We start from the raw sequence: 27,980 nt of genomic DNA, 5'->3' as shown, positions 1-27,980 counted from the left end.
ATATTTATCAGCGATCACGCGATACTTAATAAAATAAGATACGCAAGAAAATTCATTAAAACGAGCCCGTTTCTACAAAAGACTGTCGCTCTCTCCCGACCTACGTACACGCTCGAACTGGACTACTGCACTCGGTCACGCTCAAATCTATGCGAGGTGACTTTCCGAACGAAGTGTAGGTATCCGAAAAAATACATAATGTAGAGTAGGCGTCACATACGTAGGTATCGATGTGTGACATGTGTGTGGCGTGTGCGGGTGGCGGGCGGCGGGCGCGGCGGCGGCGCGTGTGTGCGCAGGGCGGGGCCGGGGGCGGGCCCACGGCGGCCGGCCTGCTGCCCGCGCCGCTGCCACGCGCTGTACTCGCCAGTCGCCACCACTCGCCACTCGCGTCACGCCGTGCGCTCGTCCCAGCTCATTCCGCGCTCGCGAGCCGTCCGCGTTGCACGTCTGTTACGATATTCGCGCGACACCCTCACCGAGAGTCGAGTGCTGTGCAGTGCTATCAAACTTTACCGTTTTGAGTGATGCTCACATCGCGCTCCGGTAGTGCGATCTGAGCGAAAGAGTTGGAGCGGGCGGAGGGCGGCGCGAAATCGCGCACGCGCCTGCGGGCACGACACATCACGGATCCGCACACGCGTCCGCACCGGCACGCGCAATGGACGACAAGCCGACCTCCGGCGAGGAGCACTACAGCCTGCGCTGGAATAACCACCAGGCGCACCTGCTCCGATCCTTCGAGGCTCTTTTGCACGCTGAGACGCTCGTCGACGTTACACTAGTCTGCGCCGAGCGCCGCGTTCGTGCCCACAAAGTTCTGTTGGGTGCGTGCAGCCCACTCTTCAGGCGAATATTTAGCGAGAACCCCTGTAAGCACCCAGTGATCGTGCTGAAAGACTTTCAAGGATGGGAGGTTCAAGCCGTCGTGGACTTCATGTATCGCGGAGAGGTGTCCGTGGCTCAGGAGCAGCTGGGAACGGTGATCCGAGCCGGCGAATCTTTGCAAGTGCGCGGGCTGGCCGACCAGGAGGTGGCGGAGTGCGCGGAGTCGGAGAGGTCCCCGGCTGCCAGCCCGCCGACGGGTAGCACGGCGGTATCTCCACCGGCAAGCCCACACAGCCCTCAACCAAGGAGGAAGCAGGCGCGCCCGCGACGTCGCTCTGGCGAATCGGATACACCAGAGAACCTGTCGATGAGGCGTTCGCCCAGCGGTCTGAAAGCCGTAAGGCTGGCGCGCGGCCGTTCACCGCACAAGCAGGAACCCGAGGAGCCAGAGTCTGAGGTGCCTCCACCACCGAGAATGTATCCGCCGCACCAAGAGATATACCCACCGGTTACTCCAGCAGCTGTCTCCGCATTGTCGTTGACGCCACCTCACAGTAAGTACTTTTACTCTCGTACTTTATAACGCATATAACGTAAATAATAATAAGGTACACAAAATGACTGAAATTGCCATATCCTTATCAAATCTAATTAGATAGTATGTAATAAACGTCGCGGAAAGTGTAGGAGCTGTATTACTTATTGCTCTAGTGTGATTAATTAAGTGATAAGAAATGAAGGTAGTAGGTAAATACAGTGTTTTTCACTTATTGCTTCGAAAGTCAATCTTATTTATCTTTTAATAATAAATTAATATCCCTTGACAGTTTTACTTTTAAGTACAATCTTAAGTGTATAATTTATAAAAAAGTTAAGGTTAACGACAATGCCGTCGTGGAAGAACAATTACCAAATAATAAGTAAAATAGTATCAACAAAAACTGACCTCGACCACTCATTGTCAAATAAACTCATTTTAAAGGTTACACATTATATAGATCTAATAAGTCAAATCATAAAAAAGAAATGGAATTAAAATTTATAAGTTTGATAATTAATAACATCAATTGTTTTTGTTTTGTTTTTTTTTAAGTAAAAGTCCGTACTGACATTTATAATATATTTTAACGTAATGGAAACTTATCGATATATCAAATCGCATGTAGGTTTAATGATTCGATTAGCGATCGACACAGAGTGTTAACCGGAACCTTTCACAGATAAATTAAGATCACCCATTCATGTGTCTATTTCTTATCTGTGTTATCCAAAGAGGTTTTAGCTTTATATGGTCTATTAACTTCGCATGTCGCGGGAGTCGGTGTAAAATATAATTTCAAATGGCGTTCCATTCCGTCCTTTGCATGCATTCCATAATCGTGTGTCAGTATAAATTTTACTCTTCGATAATTGCTTGAGCTCTCCTTACGCTCATGAAAGAGGAAGCAATCAGAGCAGTCGTCTTGTTTTACGAGCCCTTTTCGATTTCTAAACGTGTTTATTGAGGAAATGACAATAATTGTAGTCATCTTATATGCATTCTTACTGAGCTTATTTATTTGAACAATGCAATTCGTAATAGTATAATAATATGGGACATAAATTCAGAGATATAATTGCATGCATGTCAAGAAAACGAATTACAGTACATACTATTTATAAAGTCATTTTAACTTTCCGTTTAATAATCGTAAAAATAACTTCGTATGCTTTAAGTTTAAGTAAAATACTGAACTGTAATTTCAACAGTTTGAAACTTTCAATTTTTGTCGTTTTTGTTCCCGTTTCCTCATTTTCGTATGTGGACTGAGTGCTTGATTACGTCATAATAGTACACTGTAATGAAGGGTTGCACGCACTCGCCTCACCCCGATGACGTGCGTGGGGACTCTAAACACTAAGGGGAGTTTCTGAACGCTTCCGCACTTATCATTTCGTTGCGGACTCAAAATTACAAATAGCTTTAACTACGCTTCAAAACGTCTTTTTAAATATACCGTTATGTTTTTAAACACAATCTATTTTTGAATTACAACAATATATTTTTTTAAATCATTCATCCAGTATAATTTTAATAAGCGTTCATTTTATTGTTTCCTCCATCTCCGTGTGTGATGAGAGGTTGATTATGCGTAATGGTGGTGCGTAAATGTAATGAGGGGTTGGCGGTGACTGGCAATCACAGAGCGAGTTTCCTGATTGTAACCACTCTTTTTTTAAAAAAAAAAAACCACTCAGGAGTCGTCAAGTAATTCAAAATTTTATTTTCTTGATAGTTTTTTTTTGTTTTTCATTATATTATTTAGGACCAAGAAAACGACGACTAGTGTTATTACATCGTAAATGTTGTGTATAACTGAAATGTCATAATAAATAGTTTTACACTTATAACAATTTCGGAAAATTACATGAAACGATGAAAATTTGTACGCTCATTACTTATTACTGTATGCGTTATTTTTATTGTTAAAATTTTGAACGTTTGTTTGTAAACAAAAAAAAAAACATTTCTACAAAACCAGCTGTAAAACTATATAACAAATAACGTGCCCCTTTTGTCCTTTTATGGACCTACCTGCTATTGTTATTTTACACTAATCACTACATAATATAGGAAAGTATTGAAAGCTTTTATTCTGTTCCATCTTATTGTTTCTTTATTTTAAGAAGTTGAGGCATTGATGTGTATCTAAAACTATTTTAGGTTAAAAAATGGTACAGGTAATTTTAAATGAGTTAAATATCGACCGTGGTATTTAATACATTAAAATATGAATAAATAATTTATTGACAATTCTCCTCTCGCCGATACATTAAAAAAACTGGATTTCCCTATGTATTGTTTTGATACTCTGTTTGTAATTACATGTTAAACGTATTTCTCATGTAAGATTACAGCCGCGAACACAGCTATCTATTATAACGCTTATTGATTTCGCGCCATAGCTAACTATATCCTTCTTATCGGTATACGACAATAATTCTACGTACAACAATGTTTAACATAAATGCACACGCAAGGTAAAGACATCGAGTACACAGCCTTGAAGGGTGGCAGAAAAAACGTAAACCCACGACATTGGCACGAAGCTGCGCGCACGCAAGGGTGAGTAGGACTGCCATGCGACAGCGCAGGACAAATTAGTTTCATTGTTATTATTAGGAATAAATAGAAATGTAATTTTTAGAACTTATAATTTCAAGTGATACTTGTCACATATAATAACAAATGCAGTATTAGTGTATACATAACTAACTTTTAAACAAAAAGACGATTATTTAGACATGAAGGAAGCATGTTTTAAGTTTTAACAAACTAATTATTTTAATTAAAAAAATATTAATTTAAACGGTCGTATTCTTAAACAAATTCCAAGAACTCATGGACACCCTCACTGAGGACGACAGCGATCGCTGCGCCCGCGCATTTACATTGAATCGTTTCTTCGCGCTGGTGACCTACTTGACTACCACATCGTGTAAACTGTCCTGTCACTGTAAACCGTCTATTAGTAGGTAGATTTTGATTTAAGAATAACAATCAAATCGAAGTTTAAAGAAAATAGGTATGTCATAAAATTCTATTTACGTGAGTGACACTCCAATACCCATGGTCTTCACAATACAATTATCACGGTATAAATCAAATCTAAGACAATTGCACCGGACTAAAAGTATTGCTATCCTTTTTTATGCTATTGGTGAGAAAAAGATAACAATATTTTTTTGTTCTTTCAAACTTGTTTAGAGATTAAGATAAAATATTACGTTAAATTTATTTTTTTTAACTAACTAGTATTATATAACTGTTTTAAATTGTTCGTCTAAATGAATTTTAATGAAACAACAATTTCTAACTTTTTACGTATTTAATAAACAAAACATCTTAAATAATATTGATGAATATGTATTCATTGGACGTCATTTCACTCGTGACAGCGCTTACGCAACCTTCACTCTTAAATAATAACGATCAATATAATTTATATTTATTTAAACTTTACATTTCTAATTTCCTTTGCAAGTTCTACAAGCTTATATGACGTAACTAATAATAATACTATCTCTTTCCTATGAATGAATTTTGAAAGGATCCAAAATATTGTACTATTTTAACATAGATTAGGATCAGCATTCAACAGCATCGGGTATTTATAAATAAGGTCAAGTAAACATTTACAATTACGGCAAATATCAATTTCTACTGTTTCTCAATTATCAAAAGAGAACTACGATAGGCTTACTCGTGTCAGTATCTTTAATTGTTCTTTTTTTTAATCTGTATACATTTCGAATGCTTGACTTTAAAATGACTAAAATTACTACTTTTCTTAAAACGTCAACGATTTTCGGTCTCACGAGTTCAATTCTGGGCTCCGCAGAAAATGTCTATGTGTTCGTGATTTTTTTTTCTGCTATAGAGCTGAAAATGAGACCAGAAAAATTAGATCTTGTTGGAAAATGGTGATAGAATTTAGCTTTCAAAACCTAGCTATGTTCACATTCACTTAAAAAATATATACTGATACGTTCGAGTTTTGTTTGTAAAATTTTTATCACAATATACGCTTATGACTTGACTTTCTTACAATATATATTGAATCAAATATATCAGATACTATAAATAAATTTACAACATAACAAACCAATTAGACTTTTTTGTGTATATCGTTACTAAAAAGTAAGTCACATTATATAACATCAACGAGATTAAGTTGTTTTTAATTAAAATATTGTTTATTTTTTTAATTACTATATACACAGATTCTATTAACTATTTTTTTATATAGCACAGTGATTTGAATTAATGATGATTAATTTTTGTATCAGTATAATTGTTAAAAAAAAAACAAACAAAAAAGTTTTAAATAAAATAGTCTAATAATTATTATAAATGTAAAAAGGAATACTGCGTGAGCGGCAAAAGAGGCAAAAAATAACAATCAATTAACTGTTTCTTATTACATAACCTAATGGTGTCTTAAAAAGAACTACACACAACATTATATTATTAATTAATGCAAACATATCGTGTTTGTGTTAATTACTATGCCGTTCATCCATTGTATTATAAGCATGGTGTGTTTTTGCGGCGCTTCGGCTGGCGCAATTGCAAATGTGGCGTTTACTTGTCAGTGTATATTCATAACAATAAATGTGACAAAATATTACATTATAGAAAAAAAAAACAATACCAAAGTCATTAACGACAGTTATTCCTATTATAAATAAGTCCGATGTTAAATAATAACATTAAAATTGTGATAATACAACCCGACACAAAAATAAATCTAAAAATTTCGCGATTATAAATTGTTTAAATTATAATTTAGTTCGTGAGAACCTATTTCTATAAAGGTAACAAATGTACACAATTCGAAAAGTCTTCAAAAGAAATAAAAAAACATCTTCTTTCTTTGAACATTGATTTACTCATACGAACATAGCAAATACAATTTTCGTGAACAAAAATCAACAAAGACATCACTAAGAAATATTTATATAAAGTAACAAAAAAATAATTATTATTAAATCTTAATAGTAAATAACAGTAGCAATTTTATTATAGAATGTCATGTATAGGTTATTCTTATGAGAGGTGAAGACGCAATAATAACTAATTATAGATCAATTATTGTATGTGATTAATATCTGATTGAGTTGTTTCTCATGCGATCGCAATCTTCATCTTAATATAACATTAATATTAACACATTTTAAATTAGGCGGCAACGTAGCACGCTATAAAAATCAATATATCGTCTCTTGTAAATTGATAAGAACTTTTAATATGTGCCTTAATCATTATCATCTGATTGATAATAAAAAAAACCCTAAATAAGTTCGTACTATATAGCAATTTCAGAGCAAATATAAAAAAACAATTTTAAAATATAAAAAAAAACAAATATTGAAGTCTATATTTACTTATTCTTAAAGATGAGACAAATTTGGACTAAGTTTGTTTTAAATATTGGGCAATTAAAAACCTCTTTTTATTTGTCGATGGCCTTGGTGTCTGAGTGTGTTTATTAGATTAAAACCTATTTGAGTAAATCAAATATATCTCATTTATTATGTTACGACTTAACCTATTTAAAAAGTTTCGAAATAGTTTTAACATTCTTATACCAAATTCTAGTTAGGACGGATTTTAAAATAGCTTGTACTTAGTGATCAAGTAATTATCGGCGCGCTTAATGAATTGTTTGGTCTAAACAACGAAGAATTACGAATTTACATTGAACAAACATTTTAAGTACTGTAGTGTTTGCTTAGATAATAATATATTCTATTTTAGCGCATACTGAATATGTTCAGGATATTGTAATATAACAAGCTAGCTCTATGGTTACAAAAAACCACAATAAAACTTGTGCAACTTAATACACGACAAAAACCTGCACTGAAACTTAGCCACGAAATTTTACTCTCATCACAACCAAAAAGGTTTCATACAAAATAAAGTATCGATTATACTTTACGCAACGATAATAACTACAATATGAACTCAGACGTAAAACAATTTGATTGCACATAGGTAAGATAAAATAAACTATCCAATCAAATTCATTTCACATCGCTACAAGATGTAAGAACGAAAGGCCGATATCAATCGTTTCGATACCGAAGATAACCAGTGACATAAATAGGTCCCTACACATAGGAAGCTGGAGTCGGTTCGCATTACGGTAGTGTTACGATAATTTATTGTGAACATTTCTGCCTGCTATTTATTTAACAGGTGACTCGTGAAAGGGTAATAATAGACCGAAGACTACTATAAACCATATACCTTAAAGGAAATTAATACTTAATCTTTATTATTTCTTAAACGAATAATATATTTAAGCTGCCTCGTTGATCTTGTGGCTAACTTGTAATCCTGAAGTGGATAGCAGGTGGGATGACCTGGTATTGCCCTACACAATAGCGAGGAGTGCGGGAAGACGAGATCACTTTCGCCCCTTAAGAACAGCTTCACTGAACCACGAACAGTTTTAGTGGGTAAGAATCCCACATAATTGTAAATGTTAAAAAAACTGTATTCACAAGAAAAGCTCAAAAATATCCCGGAACGGAAAACTATTCAGCGATTTAATATAAATAAATCGTAATACCAAAAACTTTTAAAATACTCAGTGAAACAGTTTTCGAAACAATACAAAGAAGACTTATGAGAAACAAAACACAAAATTCTTATAAGAATTTGTATTTAAATATAATCCAAATGCCTTAAACTACTTAACCTACATAATATATAACAATAAAGTAATACCTACCTAGGAATGACCAACGTAGAGGTAATTCTGCCTGGCGAAGATATTAATGCTAACGATCATTACATACAAACTAAATATTCATGACCGTCTCATAGCTATCACAATTACGGAAATAACGCCTATTGTCAACCAGCATTATATTTCGTTTACGTATTTTGAATCTGAGATGTGAGAATGTGGCATTTAAACTAATATTAACTCAACTGTAATGATAGGTACAGAAAATCGTAACCGAGCACCAACAAATGCTCCCGTTTAATTGCATGAAAATGTGCGCGTGCGCCGCCGCGTGTATTCGTTCCCGCCATAAGTCATGCACTTTACGACGGCTCGCTGTAATCAATAATATCTGTATTGAAAGCAACCTAAATATCAATTTCAATATAGGACTGAGAGTTGAGCGATTTAAGATCGACGAGACGAGACTGACAGACGCACCGGTTTATGTAAACAAATGGCAATTTACGACATTACGCGGATACATTTGTATCGTTGGATCCCATAAAGAACAGTTAACCGACATTCCCATCACGCAACCGGAACTAGAATCACACATTATATTTAATTTTATACGAATTTAATAACAAGCGAGATGCTCACTCGGCTATTGTCTACCGTGACCATGTGAAAACGATTTTTTTTGTAGACGATAAAGAGGTGCCGACACACAATCCGGAGCGAGATTGATGTGCACGTATGATCGTATCTGCCCGCTGCGAGCTCCGCGCGCCGCACGGAATAATTAATATTCCATAATCCATTCATCCTTAATACGGAGCGAGATACGTTCCCTTTCACTCGGCTTATTACAAGTTCACCTCTATTACCGGTAGCGATGTGTCGTCGTCACACAACGCACTAAATCGATTCCGCCCGTTAAATTTGAATGAGTTTCCCGTGTATGGGAATAGAATAAGATCACCGGCCGTGTGCTTTCGGAAACGCGGGTCGCGATGTAGCTCTCGCCGCGGCACAATGACCGCGACCGGCCAGATCTCTCTCTTCGATAAACATAAAAAACGCAACGAAAAAACTACATGTCATGCATCTACGTGTGCTAGTCGATTTCACAGCGGCCGTCATGGGAATCGAGCGACGAATGGACTTTAGAAAGCAATTAAATTTCGTGCACATGAAAAGCGCTACCGAAAAGTGCCATCGACACATGAAATCAGTGTCGAGCAATGTTAGCAAAACTTTGTAAATCGCCCGAAGCTTTAGATGATCGCTCGATGCTCATCGAATAATTCTAGAAATTGACTAAATGATTTCGACAAAAACGCCGCACTGCAGAACAGTGACAAGAGCTCGGGCGGCGATAAAAACTGTTTTATGCTTGCGTTTAATAAGTATGTTTTTTAATAAGTCTTGTGGCGTCTAGAGACTCTTTCTATTGTTCCGACCTCGCTTCTTACGTTTTAGTCTTAACAACCGAGTCTCGTCACAGAGTTTAATGATGCAATAATTATAAAGGTACATTAGGATTTTAAACCCATTTTATTTAACTCAACAGCGCAATTTAAAAGTTGAATATTAAAGTTCGTTCCTTATTCGCTATTAAATTACAGTAATAGACATTATTGTAAGGGAAATTAAAGCAAGATACAGATCTTAAAACCAGAGATTGTAAATAAGTGGCATGATCAAAACCGAGGCATCGTCTTGCAAAACCGAATCATAAGCCTTACATAACGATATTCAGTAAGTTTGTTTCAGATGTGGTATATAACAAAGGGGGTGAAGAGTAGACACCTAAACCTTTACTTTTTTACGGTCACAAAAAGCTGAGTAAGAAATCGAAATCAGATTATGTGCCCTCGATCACAAAGTTTCGAAGTATAACAAAAGCGCGGGAAACCACAACATCGTTCCGAAAATACGCCAATGACCACATAAGTTGCACATAAGCTGTAAATAAACCTTACCTTCTTTTGTTATTATAACATAAAATCTATACTTGTACAATAAGCCTAGCTAATAATGTGAATAGGCCATACATAAATGACAATAAGTCCATTCATAAACCGTAATCACGTATGTTGTATGTAATTGTACCGAGAATTTGGTCAATGTCATTTAGATATTCCTAGTAATATATTAACAAACACATTATAAATCATATCAAGCATGTGAGTCAGGTATGTGAGTCAGTAGCGCATGTGCCCGCGTCGGAGGAAATCACTTCTGCGGGCAACCACACACGTAAACAGCAATTTGGAATCAATCTAAACTTTTTTGTTATACCTTAATATCAATAGACTTTCGACGCAGGGACGTCACTTACCACTAATTCATCCGTTTATGTCTTATATAAAATCGCCTCGAGAATATTGCAGCTTTTTCTGCACGGAATTATCTTTATTTTGTTCCCAATATTTTGTATATCTATTGCAATATCATGTGATCTATCTTTTTATTTGTAAACTTCATCTAAATATATTCATACTTTTTACATTTACAATAAAACTACAAAGTATATGTATGTATATAAATGAATATTTAAAGATGTGACATTCATGCTAGCCGCTGACACAAATAAAAAAAAAGTTGATACAGTCAGTATAGACGAAAATAATAGATATTGACAGCCCTAACCAATGTTTGGGATTGCGACATGTTATATTTTTTGTTAATGAAACTGTAATTACAATGTAATTTGTATTGTCATAACAAAAGGCAGTTAATGTACAATTACACGTCACTCTCTATTTCATTATCGTGACGTAATATGTGATAAGAATGACCACTCGATACGTAATAGGTACAAGCATACAAGCCTTAATAACGTAATGTTAATTTTATTTTTACTGCCATTGATTATCCGGTTGATTGTTACAAAATAACATTACTAATTATCAATTAAATTCATAACGTTTTTTGTTAAGTTTACACAACGTCGTTATATTATATTAATAAAGTTTAAATAATTTTTGTTTATAATGTATTTGTTACTCCTATTTATCTAACTATCATTTATATAACATATTTAAGTCATGTCACGAATGAAAAATATTTTATAAGTTTTAAACGCATCAAAGTACTTAAATATTGAATAAAATTATCATTACGTGCAGTATAAGTGTAATTAATTGAATTCATTCAGTCATTTACTAACAATCAATTAAATAACGGCTCTAAATTTGACTGTCTATATAAACATAATACGACACAAACGTTTCAACTAATCAATAAGATTAATAATATCAATATGAAACCTAATTACGTTTAAATAGAAAGTTTACACAAAAACTTAATATGAGTTCAATAAAACATTGTCCAACGTGCATTACATTTTGCAAGCGACATTCAAACGGAAATCAGTTTAAAGTTTTAATCTTAAATACAGTTATACTAATTTCACACATCAAAATGTGCCATTTTGTTTACTTTATGCGGAGAAAGTGACCGAGTATCGCTAAAGAATAATGACCGTATCGATTTTTATTTATTCATATCATTGTTGCCACTTAAATCGATTCTCGCGAGGAACCGCAATCGTTTTACTTCTTATTTCACATGATAGATTACATACGTAACGGAAGTCAGGGATTGGTTCGCGACCACAGAATATATCTGCGGTATAATTTTTTTTAGCTATTCCCTACACTGGTATTAAAGGTTATATGTTCAATATTGCTTTCTACTTCCTTGGAATCTGTTTATTTGCTCGCGTTTCCTACATTGAACATTAAACTAATTCAAGAAAACTATTTTTAGGTAATATATATTTATATTGTAGCTGTCATCCGTTAAATTTGACAATCTGCATTGTCGAACTCAATTGTCTATGGATAAATGGTATAAAACTCTCTAGATGTTTTCTTTAAAATAATAAAAATATAAAATTATTTCTTGTACATTTATATTAATATACAATTTAATTAAATAAAAACTTAAAATATATACAGCTACTAATAATTTAGACTGCAATTTCGACAAATCGATTGATTGCTGGATGAAATTATTACAAAGTTAGCAGTTTTTCAACAATGGCCAATTTCGAGTGTGAATGTCGTGGACTCAATGGAAATAAATCGAGCATCGAAAAAAAATTAGATGTCAGATATTAAACCTTCTTTCTTTGTAGGGCATAGACAATTGTTCGACGTCTTTCGGCCTCGCCTCAGAAACAATGGCTCACACGGGATGGTAATGCCTATGGAGAGTAACGAAAACACATTACGAAAGCTCAGAATCAAATTGGTTGAATAAAAATTAACACGTTACCTGCAATTCATTTGTATGAACTCTCTCAGGCTTGTGCGTGTGTGATTCGACTAATGTGATCTTATTAAACAAGGTTGCCGACTCGCGGTTTTCTCAATTTTATATATCACCTACATTATATATTCTTATCAAGTACCGTTTTATCCTAAACTTTAATTCAATTTAAATGTTAGGGCCTTACTTATAAATGGTGTTTAGTTAAAAATCTATCATGATATCTTTGTCTTCATAGAGTTGACTTCGAAATAAGAACACAGTATCGTTTATCTAATTATCCTTAAATAACATTACATTAACAAAATGATTATAAAAATGACCAAATAATTACTTATTCGCTCTACGAAATGATGGTTCTTCTTGATCTTTATAGAGTACATCGTTACCGTATATGAATATTAATAAGTTTAGTCTCTTCAAGTCAAGCCCAGCACGAATATTATTACTGAAAAATCTTACATTAAAACTATATTTATTTCTACAATAAAACAATACTAAGATATATATTACCGGTGAAACAAGAAAATACAGCACTAAAAATAAGTATAAAGGTATGTTAATAATGTTATGACAACCCTATTAATACCAATTGGAAACCTTAATTCAAAAGACGTGTAAGTATTGTTATTGAGAAAGCAATTAAATAAGCTGACAATTACTGTTTTAAGATAAAGATTAAAAACCGTATCAGTTTCTCTTTATAAATGCTACATTTACGAGTCACTCGGTGCAAAGGTAAAAATTATTACCCTATTATAAATCACTTCTTCAATAAAACAAAACAATTCGAACTTTTAAGTATTCTGTAACACAAACGGTAAAAACTCAATTAAAAATTGTAATTCCTTTTTTTTTGTCATTGATTTTCATAAACTAAAAAAATACATATTGTACTAAGTATCTACTTACATGTTTTATACTTTACGTCGAAGTGATTTGAGTTTTATTATAACAAAAAAAAAAATTAAATATGTGCTACCTTTTTTAATAATTTTTAAATAATATATATATATTTGACATAAATATAATTGATACGAGTATAAATGTGTACGGAATCCTTGTGTACAGTTATTTTATTTCTTTTTTTTTAAAACGAACGATTTCATTTTACTATTGACAAAAAGTATTTTATATTCTGTAACCTTCCGTCAAACTCGACGTTTTAATTGCAAAATACCGTATATGACTGCAATTTGTTATCGATACCTAATCGAGAAAAGGTTTTTATTCGAATGTAATCATGAAATCGATTAAAACTGTCTTGTATACAGACGCTTTGTATTTTTTCTCGCACGATCGTCTAGTCAAGGTGGACAAGTTTGATAAATGGCAGGTTTCCTTCATAAGTGTTCATCGGTATATCCACCCTCCATGATTTATGTAATGAGGACTTACACTGGACACGCGATCATTCCGAACAGAACAATGCAAGGATAGGCACCGGCGATGACCTAGACTTCTTTACTTAATTGTTCCCCACATCGATTTCTATGTATTTCTCAGAGACAATAGATTAACCCAGTTACTGCATATCTTAAGACAGTCGCAGCATTCGTCCCGCTTTATTACTTTCGCGTCCTTGGCGTGCACCGCTATCTATCATGTGATCTATTGTACGCGGAGTCGACATCGGCCCTAAGATTAGAGCGATAATGAATGCTGATTCCATACGACCTAGATTCGGGTCCGCTCGATAAAGTTAATTTACAGTTATAGTTGTAAATCTGGTTGCAAAATAAACGTCGAGCACGCGCGGCCTGACCATAGACAACACGCGGCGACTCCCACACGAGCTCGACGTCGCCCGCCACCCGCGCCCTCCGCCCGTGTGTGACCCATGAATGAGCGACCGGGAACCCCTTCCCGACCTAGCACCACGTCACGTGCGATGTGCGTATAACCCGACCTCGCAACATATCATCCCGCCGCACACCCTTCCGCCCACGACGGCGACTTTTTCCCGCGTCGGGTTGCAAAGGATTACGCATGTGAAGCGAACGAGACACAACAACACATGTGCGTGACCCTGAGAGGGAGTGAGAGGGTGCATTAACTTTTGTCTGAATGAACGGGGTGAACTTTGACAAGTTGTGTTGTGGGCGCGAAAGGGTTGAGCCGAGTTTCGAAGTTTGAGAGCGCTTTCGATTTCGATGTGTTGCATATGGGGCGCCGGCGATCGATCGTAAACTAACTTTGTTGTTGTCTATTAGGGTTATATTTCGATTTCGCTAAGTCGTTCCGCTTAATACGTCCGGACTGTCGTTCCTACGGCGTATTGCAAACTTTATAGATCTGAAACAGTTGTTGTGTAATGTTGATGAAAAAATGTCAGACTGAACGTTAACGTACTGCGCTCGTTCGGTGGCTTGTTTCGTAAATCATTGTTTATGGTCGACTAGTTTTGTGAGGTGTCTCAAAGACTAGAATTAGAAAGCGTCAAGTGAGCCGACGCCGGCACGACTAATTGACCACAAGGTTTACGCTATTCTGCTAGAAATTTTACTCGTTAAAAAAACAATTTCCATAATAACAAGAAAATAAATGTGAAACGAACACGTTATGCTGATGCAGTTTTCACTGGTAAAATAATTTGCAATTAAATAATTATTTTTTCGTTTTACATTTGCTTAAAATTAGAGTAAATCTGATTTAAGAGGTTTCGTTGCTTTACACGATATGGCGTATCTAAGAAAACCCTGGTCTACACGATTAAATCCCAAACCGGCGATCCGAGTGTGTATTGATTGCGGGTAATTATGCAAATAACGAGCACCTATCTGCACTAACTTTAACGAGTGATAGGAATTAACTGTTCGTTAGCTCCGGGGCCATAAAGCTCGGGAATTGGACCGAAGGCGATATATCCACATGGCTTATAAAGGATTGATACAGATTCGTTGCTAATAACACATGACTTTATTGAATTTCATAGGACATATCGTCCTATGAAATTCTAATGGAAGTATTTGTTTACTATAGATATTTGTCCATAATTTATTTATGTACAAATATAAATAGTTACAAATGATAATTACAGTTATCATTGTGGCATACAGCCCTACCGTAATATTGGCGGTATGCCAAGTACAATAATAGTAAAGCAATACAAAAATACGAAACGACGGCACATATTACAGTATGTTTTATTGCATGATTTTGTTCTTCTATTTTCTCATTCGTAATAATCTTCAACAAAACGTAATAAAGGCATACTTTTAAATGCAAATAAATCTTTTAAATTGTTTTATTATTGGTCTGAAAATTACATCAAACACAAAGTTGACGGGCCGGTTGGCGTGGTTGGTAGACATTTGCCTTTCACGCCGAAGGTTGTGGGCTCGATTCCCACCCAGGCCAGACATTTGTGTGCATGAACATGTCTGTTTGTCCTGAGTCTGGGTGTATTTATCTATATAAGTATGTATTTACAAAAGAGCAATAGTATATGTAGTAGGTATATCAGTTGTCTGGTTTCCATAGTACAAGCTCTGCTTAATTTGGGATTAGATGGTCGTGTGTAAATAATGTCCCAGGATATTATTATTATAATTTATCCTTGTGTTATTATAGGTAAAATATACAATGACAATAGCATACTTTTATATTCTAATAAATCATATCTATTATTCGCTAACTTTAACTGTAATAGTAATATATCATTAAATTAATATTCATATTTTCAGAAACATGACAATACCCAAATAATATAAAAGTATAACTCTTAAATGCTTATAATATTTCCTGTAATGAATAAAACCGTTATCGTTGAATATCATACTTAAAGACATACATTATATAAAATATCTATCACTAACCGAGTGTTTGGACCGTGATATAGATATATAGAAAAACGAAAAACATATTTTATATTTATTTTGTTCTCAGGACCAGTACTTTTATTCTTTATGAACTTACTTCGTATTTTACTCGTGAAATTTTGAAAACCAACTTACGGTAATACGCAATTTTAATACGTGCAGCCTTTTAATATAATTATTATAGCCGTTTTAATTTAAATTCGCAAATATTTAATATACCATAGAGGTATAATAGAGGTATAAAATATTGGCTATATTCAACCTTTGAAAATTTAGAAGAAAATTAAGAAATGTTTATTTCAATGCAAATTTCCACAATTCAAAATAAAAGCTTTAAATAATTTAATTATTTTAACATAATATTATTTTTAATAAATTTTTTTTTTCACATTTTCAAACTTTCATCAAATTGCTATAACAAAAAATACAATATTATTTATCGATACTAAACAATAGGGGTTTTAATACAGCGAATAAACATGTTTATGACCACTTTAAAATAACATGAACGTATAACGAAGTTATCAAACATATTAAGAGTTTAAAAACATACATTTTTATGGAGCAAATGTATTTTTTATTATTACGATCACAATTATTATAATTATCAACACAAATGAATGAAATTCTAATGACAGATTTCAGTATAACGTTCGTACCTATCTACTGCGTCGGTAATAAACATTGCAATCATTTTCATTGTCGAAGTAATTGCAACATAAACGAATTACACATCAGTTTAAGTCTAAAAGAACTAATAAATAATTAAAAATATCATTCTAATAAACTACAAATAATATATTCAAATATTACATCAGCCAGTTAAACTAGCTTAATACAAATGAAACTGGACCAACTTGAAATCAAAGAATACGTGGACCCAGACGCAAATATCTGTCCTAGGTACATCGCTAATTATATATTATTATTAGTCGAGTAGCAAGCACACAAGCCTTCCTTAGTACACGTTGTGATTATACAGAAGCGGGAAATATTTCATAACACATACTAATTACGTGGGATATTAGATCCGTAACATACGTTTAACATTACGAAATCACGTATAAAACTTAGCGTCCATTCAATAACTAACGCGCCTTCGAGGAATTCAAAGGATTTTTAGGTTATATCATTTAAATGTTACACAAAATTATCTTAAAACATATTTTTAATAGAGATTTCTTAGACAAAGTAAAAGTCATATTAAAAAAAAATTGTTTTGATCTACAAGTAATAGTTAAAAGACAAAGTTTTATATAAAGCAGTTGATAGGTTTTATTGTTAATAATGGACGAACGATTTGAAGTGATAACAATTAATTCGCACCACAGAATGCGAAATAATACTAGGTCCATGTTTAATATAAATTACCAAGTGTCCAGCTAGTGGATATGCAGCTTTATAATCTGCCAAGCTATGGTTAGGTTTGACGGCGAGTGCGGGTGTAACCGCGTGCGAAACTAGTAAATTATAACCTGCCAATGAGAGGATATAGGCAATGCGGACTGTGGGTGTTGGGTACACTTTTACTGTTACTGCAACAGTCGAAACTTCATTCCATAAATAGTATAGCTGTATAGTTGGTATATGGTATAGTTATAAATATATTTATTAATTTCTATTAACTAGAGGTTGGTTATAGAATATGTAATGTAGTATTTGTTAGTCATAGCTTTTAATATAATGTTTATAAAAATAATTCAAAACATGATTGTTATTTCTGAATAAAAATAATAATAATAACATAACCATAAAACATAACATACATACAATATATATTACATACAATATAACATAATACAATAACATAACATATAAAAACAATATTAAAAACACGAATTTATATTGTTTACTGAAAATAGATATTAAGACGCATCAACACCACCCACGTACGGTATATGGTGTATTCATAACTAAATGTATACGATGTCTATATAAAAATGTTCAATATTTAAATAACAATAATTTAATATTGTCCTTGTATAACTTAAAATCATTTTATGTTTTCTTGTTGTATGTATATCTTTTATATATCGAGTAACGGTAGGCACTTAAAAGGAAAGCTAACGTGTGACAGCGCTTTAAGAAAAAAAAAAAAACAAATGACACGTTCCCTAGTTTTGCATCAAAGTTATTATTAGTCGAGTACAAACTAAGAGTATTAAAGTTATTATTAGTCCTGTACAAACTAATATAATAAATGCGAAAATAAGTGTGCTTATATGTTTGCTTGTAATGCTTTCACGTTATCTACTTAACCGATCATCATGAAATTTGCATACACGTTTTCAGAAAAGGACTTAAAATATGAACACCTTCTCTAACACACAGGCGAAGCCGCGTCCGGAAACTAGTACCTAGATATGAAAGCTTTTCTATTCGTAAATGAATACCAATAAAGTGTCTCCAATTATTTGAAATCAATACATATGATACAGTAAGTACATTTACTTGAACATAGTTGAATAGGAATGAGAATAAGAAGTAAGATGGACTGGTAATAAAGCAGCGTTATCGATTAGTCGCCTTTGGTTCAACGGACGACACCTCGCCCTGTCGCTTATTTACATCCACATCTACGGACCGACGTAATCCGCCATTTATTATTGCGACGAGAAACACCGCTCGAAGCTCCTCAGACACTGTTATAGTATATATGTTTCAATATACATCTCATTTAGCTAAGTCGGAAATTCTAAATCAACTTTAGGTACATCCATACCCCACAATGTTGTGTATGAGAATTAATAAACAAAATATATATTTTAGTAATACAAGACAATATTATTTAATTTTTTAGGATTATTATAAATAATATTAGGTAATGATTCGCTAATGACCTTTAAAAATAGTAAAATAATAGTCATTGAAATAAATTACTCGCTTGCGTTGAAGAAAATTTAACGTCTAACGCCATCTCGCGTCGAATAGCGGAACAACCCACGTTTTACTTTCTAAAGTTATTGTTTTATGTAGATATTTTTTGTATATATTGACTAACCCCCTCCCCGTCTTTTCTCACATGTACAATTAAAGCCTTTTGAAGACATTTTGTGTAACTTTTCACAGTAATTGAATCTCACTATCGATTGCCCAACAGGAATACTAAAGTAAACTGCGCTTTGCAATAGCAATTATGTTTCATTTTAAACATCCCTTCAAGTTTTGATTTTCTTAAAAAGATCACAAATAATAAAAACAAAAATGGTCATCATCATGCATCAAAAATATGAGATTAAAGCTCACCGAACTAAATATAATATTTTATATTTTTTTATTTACAATTCAAATACGGCCATGTTAATAATTCATATTACGATATTGAGAACTAAGTATATAAGACATATGTTTGTTGCAGTTTTCGGCATGGAGTCATCGCTGAGTCTGTTCCCGCCAGGCATTGATCACAAATTGTACCCGCTGATGGAGGTCGACCACCGCGCGCCGTCGCTAGACGCACAGCTCTTCACAAATGTCAAGAAGAAATGTAAGTTACATTTTATATTTATAATAGGAGGTATCCACGGGTGTTAAATTACCTTCAAACAGCAATACTTCCCCTGGTTATCCGTCCGGTCCGATGTTAGGAATGGTCAATATTTAAAAAGACAAACAAATGCACCTTTTACAGTCACCTTCTGGAGTCTGCCACAGGCATTGAAAGAGTCAACTACGATATAGGTTTTTTAGGATATAGATTTTTGTTTCTTACCTTCAAGTACGTCAGTCAATATACAGTGGTAAAATTTAAAGTAGTAATATAGTATCGCCACGTGGATATTTTAATTCAAAGTATTAGTTCATATGTTCAGTTTCCATAATACTATTTCATTTCATAAGTTTTACTGGTGATAGAGCTTTGTGCAAGCTCAAGGTATTGTTGTGTTGCAGTTTGAAGGGTGAGTGAGCCAGTGTAATTACAGGCACAAGGGACATAACATCTTAGCTCCCAACGTTGGTGGCGCATTGGTCATGTAAGCGATGGTTAACATTTCTTACAATGCCAATGTCTATGGACGTTGTTGACCACTTACCATTAGGTGGCCCATATGTTCGTCCGCCTTCCTATTCTATAAAAAAAAAATCATCAGTATTGAAGACCACGTAAAAATGTATTCCAATTTTTTTTATACAACAAGACATACCCGTAAAAGGTACTGGAGAGGAGAAATTTTTATTTCGTTTTCTTGTTATTGGTTGGTAAAAGTAATAAGTAATAACCGTGGCAGTAACGTAAGAGAATAACTATGAAACAATGTGACGAATATTACTATAACGTGATAAAACATATGTAAAAGTTCCGTCACATAAAACAAGCACTATAACAAACTATAAAACATAGATAAAGGCAACTTACGAATTCATACAAATCTCTTTCAATAAAACGCAACGTTTAATAAATAAATGCAAATATGTATTAACGTTTAAAGTAAAATCATTTATAAGGAATCAGAGTAACAATAGAACAAGTCAATATTAGCAGAACGCAGATAGCGACTGCATCCCATCACACATCTCGCTCAGAGCTGCAATCGCATCGCGCAATGTTAAACGGCCATTGTTTCCCGGCGAATGTTTATTAAGACGATCTGATAGCGTATCTCATAGGGGAACAGGCGGCGAGTCTAACGTATGCTTTCAATGCGCCGCTCGCGCTAGGCCGCACGATGTCGCACACAATAGTCGCCGATCGATTAGCGCCCATCGCTCGAGACGCTGTAACATGCATGCCGATGCTTCCTTATAAAATGCTAACGAGCTCGAGTACTAAATGGAAAACGTCTTTAATTTCCGCGATGCGGACCGCGCTTGCGTGACCCGCGACGACTATTAAAAGAAAAACTAATTTCCATAATAAAATATCATTCCGACCATAATCCGAAACGTTCCTCGAATTATCTGATCGGAATCGAGTTAACGTGATCCGTCGAAATTATAAAACTATAAAGTTACGTGGGGCGACGTCGCCGGCATATGCACGTCCGCTTTTCTTTTTGACAGAACCGCCTTAATAGTCGCGTGCTCGCGGCGAATTAATGACGAATCCCGGCGTGTCGCCACAACCCGCTCATTTCGCCGTGTGTCGACTGTCGCTACCGAGTTATTGCTTCGCCAAAACACGGTTATTAGATAGTTGTGCATTCGGTAATGCTGTGGTAAGGGGCGGCGGAGCAAGCGCTCACGGCACATGTCGTGCGCTACCCTGCTCTGACTGCTTGCATTTTGCTCACTCGTAAATCACTGAATGCGACGTCCATTTCGTAATTAGCGAATTAAACATTTCAAACTTAATGTCTAATGTATATTCTTTCTTCTCCAGGGCGACCAAAGGGGCAACACAGCGCACCGCGTGGTGGCCCCCCTCGATCATGGACGAACGCAGAATTAACGGAAGCCTTGCAACACGTCTGGAACAAAAAAATGACTACGAGCCAAGCCTCAAGAATATTCGGCATCCCGTACAATTCATTACTCATGTATGTACGGGGTAAATACGGCAAGAGCTTGAAACTGGAGCAGCTAAGGAAAGATTGCATCGGGGGTCCGCTAGAAGTGTTAAATTTAAATTCCGGCAACAACAACAACAACCATCCGACAAACAAACATCACGACAAAGACGACCAGCATCAGAACTCGAGCCAAAGACCCGCGAGCTCGGAACCGGACATATCTTCGAATCCGATGTTCAACCCGTTTCAACAAGGGTTTTATCCGGAGTTCCCTCCAGGATTTCCCATGCCTATGAATATGCTGCACCTTTTGCCGCCAAGCGAAAAAGCGAGAGAGCTATATCAGTCGATGCCAATGGCCCTCGACTCTTTGTCCGGCGTCCCAAAGGAGGAAGATTGCAAGAGCGACCGGTCAAAGGAGAACTCTGCGGACGAAGAGGGCGACACGTATCGCGCATCCGCACACGCACCGCACCCGCCCGACGGACGCACGCTGCTGCACCACAACGGCCAGGATTAAGCGCGCTTCTTCCATTTAAATTAGTTGAAATATTTTAACCAACCTGTACCTTTACAATTCGTCTTTCCGTCTCCGTCGAATAATATCAATATTTTCCTCTGTCCTATGGTAGCGCATTGGACGTGGCGCAATGTAGAAGCGACCGGATTGAGATCTTTATAATTTATGGACGTATGATCGCTAGATTCGCTATGAGTAATAGAGCTACTATGAAACTGGAGTTTTATTGGTGTATTCCAATTTCGAATTTTAATTGTGATTATAATATGTATTTACTTACTCGTGCAATATCTTAAAGAAAGTAAATATTATCATCCATTCGTTAGCGGTATATACTGAAAGAACTTTAGTTTCACCAGGTCACACACGGGACACGTGATCGTGTCGAACACACCCGCTGCTCAGAAAGCGACGTCCACTCTTGGAAATTAGTTAAATTTATATTTAAAAGATGTGTTGAAACTGTAAATGTATATTTGAAATCGCGTATAAGGTATAGGCGATAGTTTATTATTCTGAAGGAGTGCAATAAGTATGAAAGGTGTTGTGACTGTTATCGCTGAGTCGAATCATTCCACGCTGCGATGTGATCTTTATTGTTGACATTCCATTCCGACATTCCCTTTTATCGATATTATTTTAATATTTCATATCACTTAAGACTACGATATTACTACTATTGAAAGTCTATCATCTAGAAATTCTTGTCTATATTTCCTACGTTAATACTAATCTAGATATTATATGTTACATGTGCGAGTTAACTTCTGCATTTCACCAAAGTTTGTAAAATATTTCGTAATAATAGTTTTATTCGAAGATAAACAATTTTAAATGTAAATAGTTATTATAAATTAATGGAATATAAATTTGAATTAACCATTAATTAAGGAGACATTACGTGTCTAAAATGATAAATAGTACTTGTATTTGTAATTGTTGTAGAATTAGTGAAGTGATTACAGTGAACTGTTTAACTGTCGACGTGTCGATACGTCATAGGAAGGTCCGCGACGCACTAGTCACACACTAAATTCAAAAAAAGAACAAAAAAAAATAATTATTTACAAAAAAAAAGATACTTTCATCATTCGAACCCCTATAACTTTAGAATACTGAACATAGAAAAAAGTAAACGAGGTCATGTTAACCATAAAGTTTAGCATGACACGTAGATATATCACGAGCTTTGAAGCGCTGTGGAGTTCGTGATCCGAGCTCGGGCGAACCCGCGACCGTTCGGGTGGTCCAGATCGCATCGTGACGTAAGCAATTTTGTGATTACAGATTAAAAAAACAAAGAGTTCATTATCAATAACTACGTAATAGCGACAGTGCGCGCCAGGTTTAGACAAATAAAGTATCTGCACTCAATGTTCAAATAAAAAGGAGCTTTCAAGATTTTAGTGAATAATGTGAAAGTTAGAATAAATCGAGGTTCAACACTACCTGGCTTTAGATAATTGTATACAATTATTTCGTATTGAATTAGTGATACAACGTGACGAGATATCACAAGTCGTAGGCGGTTATCCTACCTATATATACGGTTTAGTTATACAATGCTAATTTATAGCTATGTTAAAAAATATGATGTTTTACTTAACGGTCTATGAACATTTCCAAATATCTTTAATAGTATTTATAGTTACTCGTTTTGTAGACATCTACTTCAGAACCATTACCTACAATTTATCAAAGCGGTTTCCGCGAGTGAATCACAACATATATCTCTATAATTGGATTAATCATAGTCGTCGATACACATTACGAAACTGCATAACTCTTAACAGAAGACTGAAAACTATTTTCGACTCTATTTTGTATAATTGTAAATTACACATAATCACAGTACTCAGCAAAGAGCGGTCGCATACCATACCGTAGTTTACACAATAGTGTCACGTCATTATACAATATATCATTACAGGGATTTTATATATTAACGAATTGTATAATTGAATATGTACCTATAGTTTAACAGATTGTATAAATATTGCTTTTTTCACGCTTCCTTTTCGCTTGTCTTAATAAAACAAACTAGTTTAATTTTTTAACAAAATCCAGCGCACTCTCGAAGATACATTTATAAATATATTTTAATTTTAATGAAACAGCTTAAACTAATCTGGAGAGAAATAAGCCGTTCCGCTGGTGTATTCAATGAAATTATATTTATTTCGATATATCGTTTTAATTGAGTAATATAAATACATGTGCCAAAGCAAACGAAACGTAATCATATCGGCAAACATCTTTAGACTGGTTTTGTTAACTATTGCTTCTTCGTTTCGATTATTTTTAAAGTAATGTGTTGTATTGTGACTTGTGATCGAACAATGTGTCGTCGGTTCATAGAGTTTACCTAATTCGTACAAATTCAGCAGTATTAGAGTGATTTTGTTAAAGTTTTTAATTGAAACGTTTTAATTAAGTTTGTTATTTGTTAATGTGTGCGGCGAGGGATAGAATGACTATGAGAGTATATTAATTATTTTTCTATACCTAAGCAATAGGAATCTCATATTTTTTAATGTAATACGCACTTCTTGTTTTCGTTGTAGACGTATATTCAATTGTTTAAATTGTTCAGATTGATGATGTTAAATGACCCTTTCTCGTACTGATCTCTCGCTACTTTTGTAAAGGGATCAGGTCATTTCGATATTTTCTTGAGCCTGTCCCTACTGTGTACAGTCGATTCACATCAGGAGCCAAATGTAAGGACGTAATTTAATAGGTACATAAATTTAAGAAATTGTATGTTTTAGTTCATTATTATAAAATGTGATTGTGTTAATTTAGTAGACATGAAATATTTAGTTCCTTCAGTTTCGTTACGAGTATTTATAAATTGTAATTCAAATGATTTAAGCTTATAGATTAATTGTTCATCCTATAAAGAATATAAATATAAGTTGAATAATTTGATTTGTTGTATTATGCCTAATATAATTACAAATTAAATTAAATAATATCGTTACTTTAGGATGTAAAAAAGATTATCTATTTGATCTTAAAATTAATACGAAAAAATATTTATGTTCTAGTACCATTCTATCGTGTAATTGATATTGAAATGATGGAGTGATGTAGTAAAATTCGTTTACGATCACCTACGTAAAGTGTAAAAATAAAAACATGAAATACCGCTAGACGTTTCATTGCAACCGCCTTTCGCCCAGCGACCGCTTTGAGCTCTCCGAACACCTTCACGAACATCGATCAGAATTACCTCTAGGTTACTAACTAATTTAGCAAAATTGATTAGCGATAAGCTTGCCTAAACATCAATAAACTAAGAAAACAAAATAATTTGAATTCGTGGCTAAGGTAGTTTGATTCGATTATGCAGTTTATCTACATATTAGTAAAATACCACATTATTGTTCATGAAGTTCGAATTCATTAATATAATCACAAAATTTGATGGACAGTTATAAGTTAACCTAAAAGCAACATTAAAAAATACATTATAAGCAACTATAGCAATTATAGTCTACACTAAGTAATACACTTCACGAATTGAATTAGCGTTGTGAAAAAATAATATATAATCTGTACTTATCGATTTGAAAAAAATATGCATGTTAATAACGTCTTATAACTTTATTATAATAATAACCGCAAAAAGTTGCTTTAATAATTATCCTCTATTGACCACATTCTTTTTTAATTTAACGAATATAAAAATAAATAACAGCTATTATATATCTTTTTAAACTACCATGTTTCTCAAAAATAAAATAGTATCAAAATAATTCTTTAGAGAACTGTAATAAGTACATCAGAGTAAAATTGAATGAAATATGGTTTCAATAAAATAGTTAGTTTTTCATATCGATCGTAATAATTCGTTTAGTGTAATAGAACAATCTAATGCAAGCCAGTGAGTACAACAAAACTATTATGTCTGAATTTGAAACTCGACGTTGAATTCAATTGTGAAATATAAGAAGCAAAATAGATATGTTGACAAGCGACATTGTATTAAATAATTATAAAATTTAAGAACAGAATCATAAATTACAATATAGTATATATTGTCGATAAATGATCGATTTTGACGTCTAGTTTTGAGCGTTTTATATTTATTTGATTCATACAGAATATGGAGCTTTCTTTGGTTTATCTCATATCACGACTTACCACAGATATTAGACTTAACTCTTTTTTTTTCCCTATTCTGGCGTGTATCTACGCTATTTGAGCGCAAAATCCTAACTCTTTTATGTTAATAAAGATCTTAGACAACTTTGAGCGTTGTCAAATTGAGAGAAATTATTGTCAAAACTGCAATACAGAGATAATCGATTCGTACTACCGTAACTAAATTGTTTCATTTCCCGACTGGCTAAAAACGGTATGTATGTATGTGACTTTATTTCACTATAACTTTCAAATGTCTGTACAAATTCGATGTATGTAGTACTATTAAAATCCTTACACCATGAGTGACACTGGCCATAAAATTTTGTTAAATAAAATTCATTAACGGCAGTTGGGATCTTAAGCGTATTTTTATATTCTAATAGCTGTATTTTCTATAGAACATCATCAATAAAAACAAATACCAAGGGTTTAATTAATCCTTTATAAAAGACAGTCGTAATCATTAGACTATATGATAATTTTTAAACTACAAGTGCTAGTTAAAGGACTTCTAGACGAGAGGAATATTACTTCTGCGAAACATCTTAGTCGAATCATGGTCATTGTACCGGGGATCATAAGCATGAGAAATTCTGGCTCGATCCGGTAAGGGCAGTACTTCTCACTTCGATTAAATTTAACTATATTTGTAGTGGACATACAATCTTGATGATGCCTCGCTGACTTATTTTGACTTCGTCGGCCATTCTCAAGGCTATCCAACTGCGTTGGTGATATACCGCCTTAGGGTCCGTTCACACAGACCGGCTCGGAGAGGAGAGCAGATTTTTATCACGTTGGAAACAGTGTTTTGAGTGATTGTAGTAAAGTTTATTTTTGCATTTGCACCTTTTTTGTCATTAAAAATGCCTGAACGCGCTTCGTGTGAAGTAATAAAAGGAGCCGACCGGCTCCGCTTGCGTGCTCTTTCTCGCTCGCGCAGCCGATCGGCTCTGATTGCGTGCTCTTTCTCGCTTGCGCAGCCTGTCGGCTCCGATTGCGTGCTCTTTCTCTATCGCGTAGCCGATCGGCTCCGATTGCGTGCCCGCTGCGGCCGCGCCGACCGCCATTTTGATAGCAACATTTGAACGTAATAGTTGTGCGTACTTGTACGAAAAGATGAATGATGAAAAATTAATAATACTCGTGTCAAAATATCTTCGTCGGAGCTATCTAAATCCATGTTTCGAAAAGCACACGTTAACACACCGAAAACAAAACTTAGACTGCGCGGAATACTGGCACTGCCTTTGTAGTGTATCCACCCGACTCCGAGCGCATCCGACCGGCTCCGAGCACATCCAACCGCACCCGCTTTCAGATCTCTTCCAGCCGGTCGATGTGAAATAGTTGGCGGCTCCGCTCCGGCCAATTCCAAGCGTATACGACCCGGTCTGTGTGAAAAGAAAAAAGCAGGCCGATGCTCTCCGAGCCGGTCTGTGTGAACGGACCCTTACTTATAAACGTTGAGTAGCGAGTGATTTGTTAAATGCTTTGTCTTCTTCTTTCGAATGTTAAATCAATAATGGCAGAAAGAGCAAAAATTAGAATAATTAGTGTGAAACTAAACAGTTGATCAGCAACGTTTTAAGTAAGGTACAGCACAATTATATGCGCAAGCACAGGTCTCTATTCTTTCGGACAGAGACAAAAGTATACTGTCAATTTCCTTACTGTTACTTAGAACGTCTTGACAGTATAAGCC

At 34.7% G+C, this 27,980-nt stretch overlaps 1 protein-coding gene across 1 annotated transcript; it reads left to right on the top strand.

Annotated features, from left to right (window-relative positions):
• Positions 1-385: 385 nt before the first annotated feature.
• Positions 386-25,274, top strand: LOC126771748 (protein jim lovell). Its single transcript, XM_050491825.1, has 3 exons — positions 386-1,382; positions 19,512-19,640; positions 21,474-25,274. Exons 1-3 carry the CDS (start codon positions 662-664, stop codon positions 22,121-22,123), a joined length of 1,500 nt encoding a protein of 499 aa, XP_050347782.1. The 5' UTR covers positions 386-661; the 3' UTR covers positions 22,124-25,274.
• The last annotated feature ends 2,706 nt before the right edge of the window (positions 25,275-27,980 follow it).

Source organism: Nymphalis io, chromosome 11 (genome assembly GCF_905147045.1).
Source record: "Nymphalis io chromosome 11, ilAglIoxx1.1, whole genome shotgun sequence".
Taxonomy (NCBI): Eukaryota; Metazoa; Arthropoda; class Insecta; order Lepidoptera; family Nymphalidae; genus Nymphalis; species Nymphalis io.
This window is presented reverse-complemented; position numbering and strand designations above follow the sequence as displayed.

Bases quoted from the DNA above. Each gene is read 5' to 3' on its own strand.
- LOC126771748 (XM_050491825.1), top strand. From the start codon at position 662: ATGGACGACAAGCCGACCTCCGGCGAGGAGCACTACAGCCTGCGCTGG. The intron at 1,383-19,511 runs GTAAGTACTTTT...TGTTTGTTGCAG, and splicing joins GTCGTTGACGCCACCTCACA to TTTTCGGCATGGAGTCATCG. The intron at 19,641-21,473 runs GTAAGTTACATT...TTTCTTCTCCAG, and splicing joins CACAAATGTCAAGAAGAAAT to GGCGACCAAAGGGGCAACAC.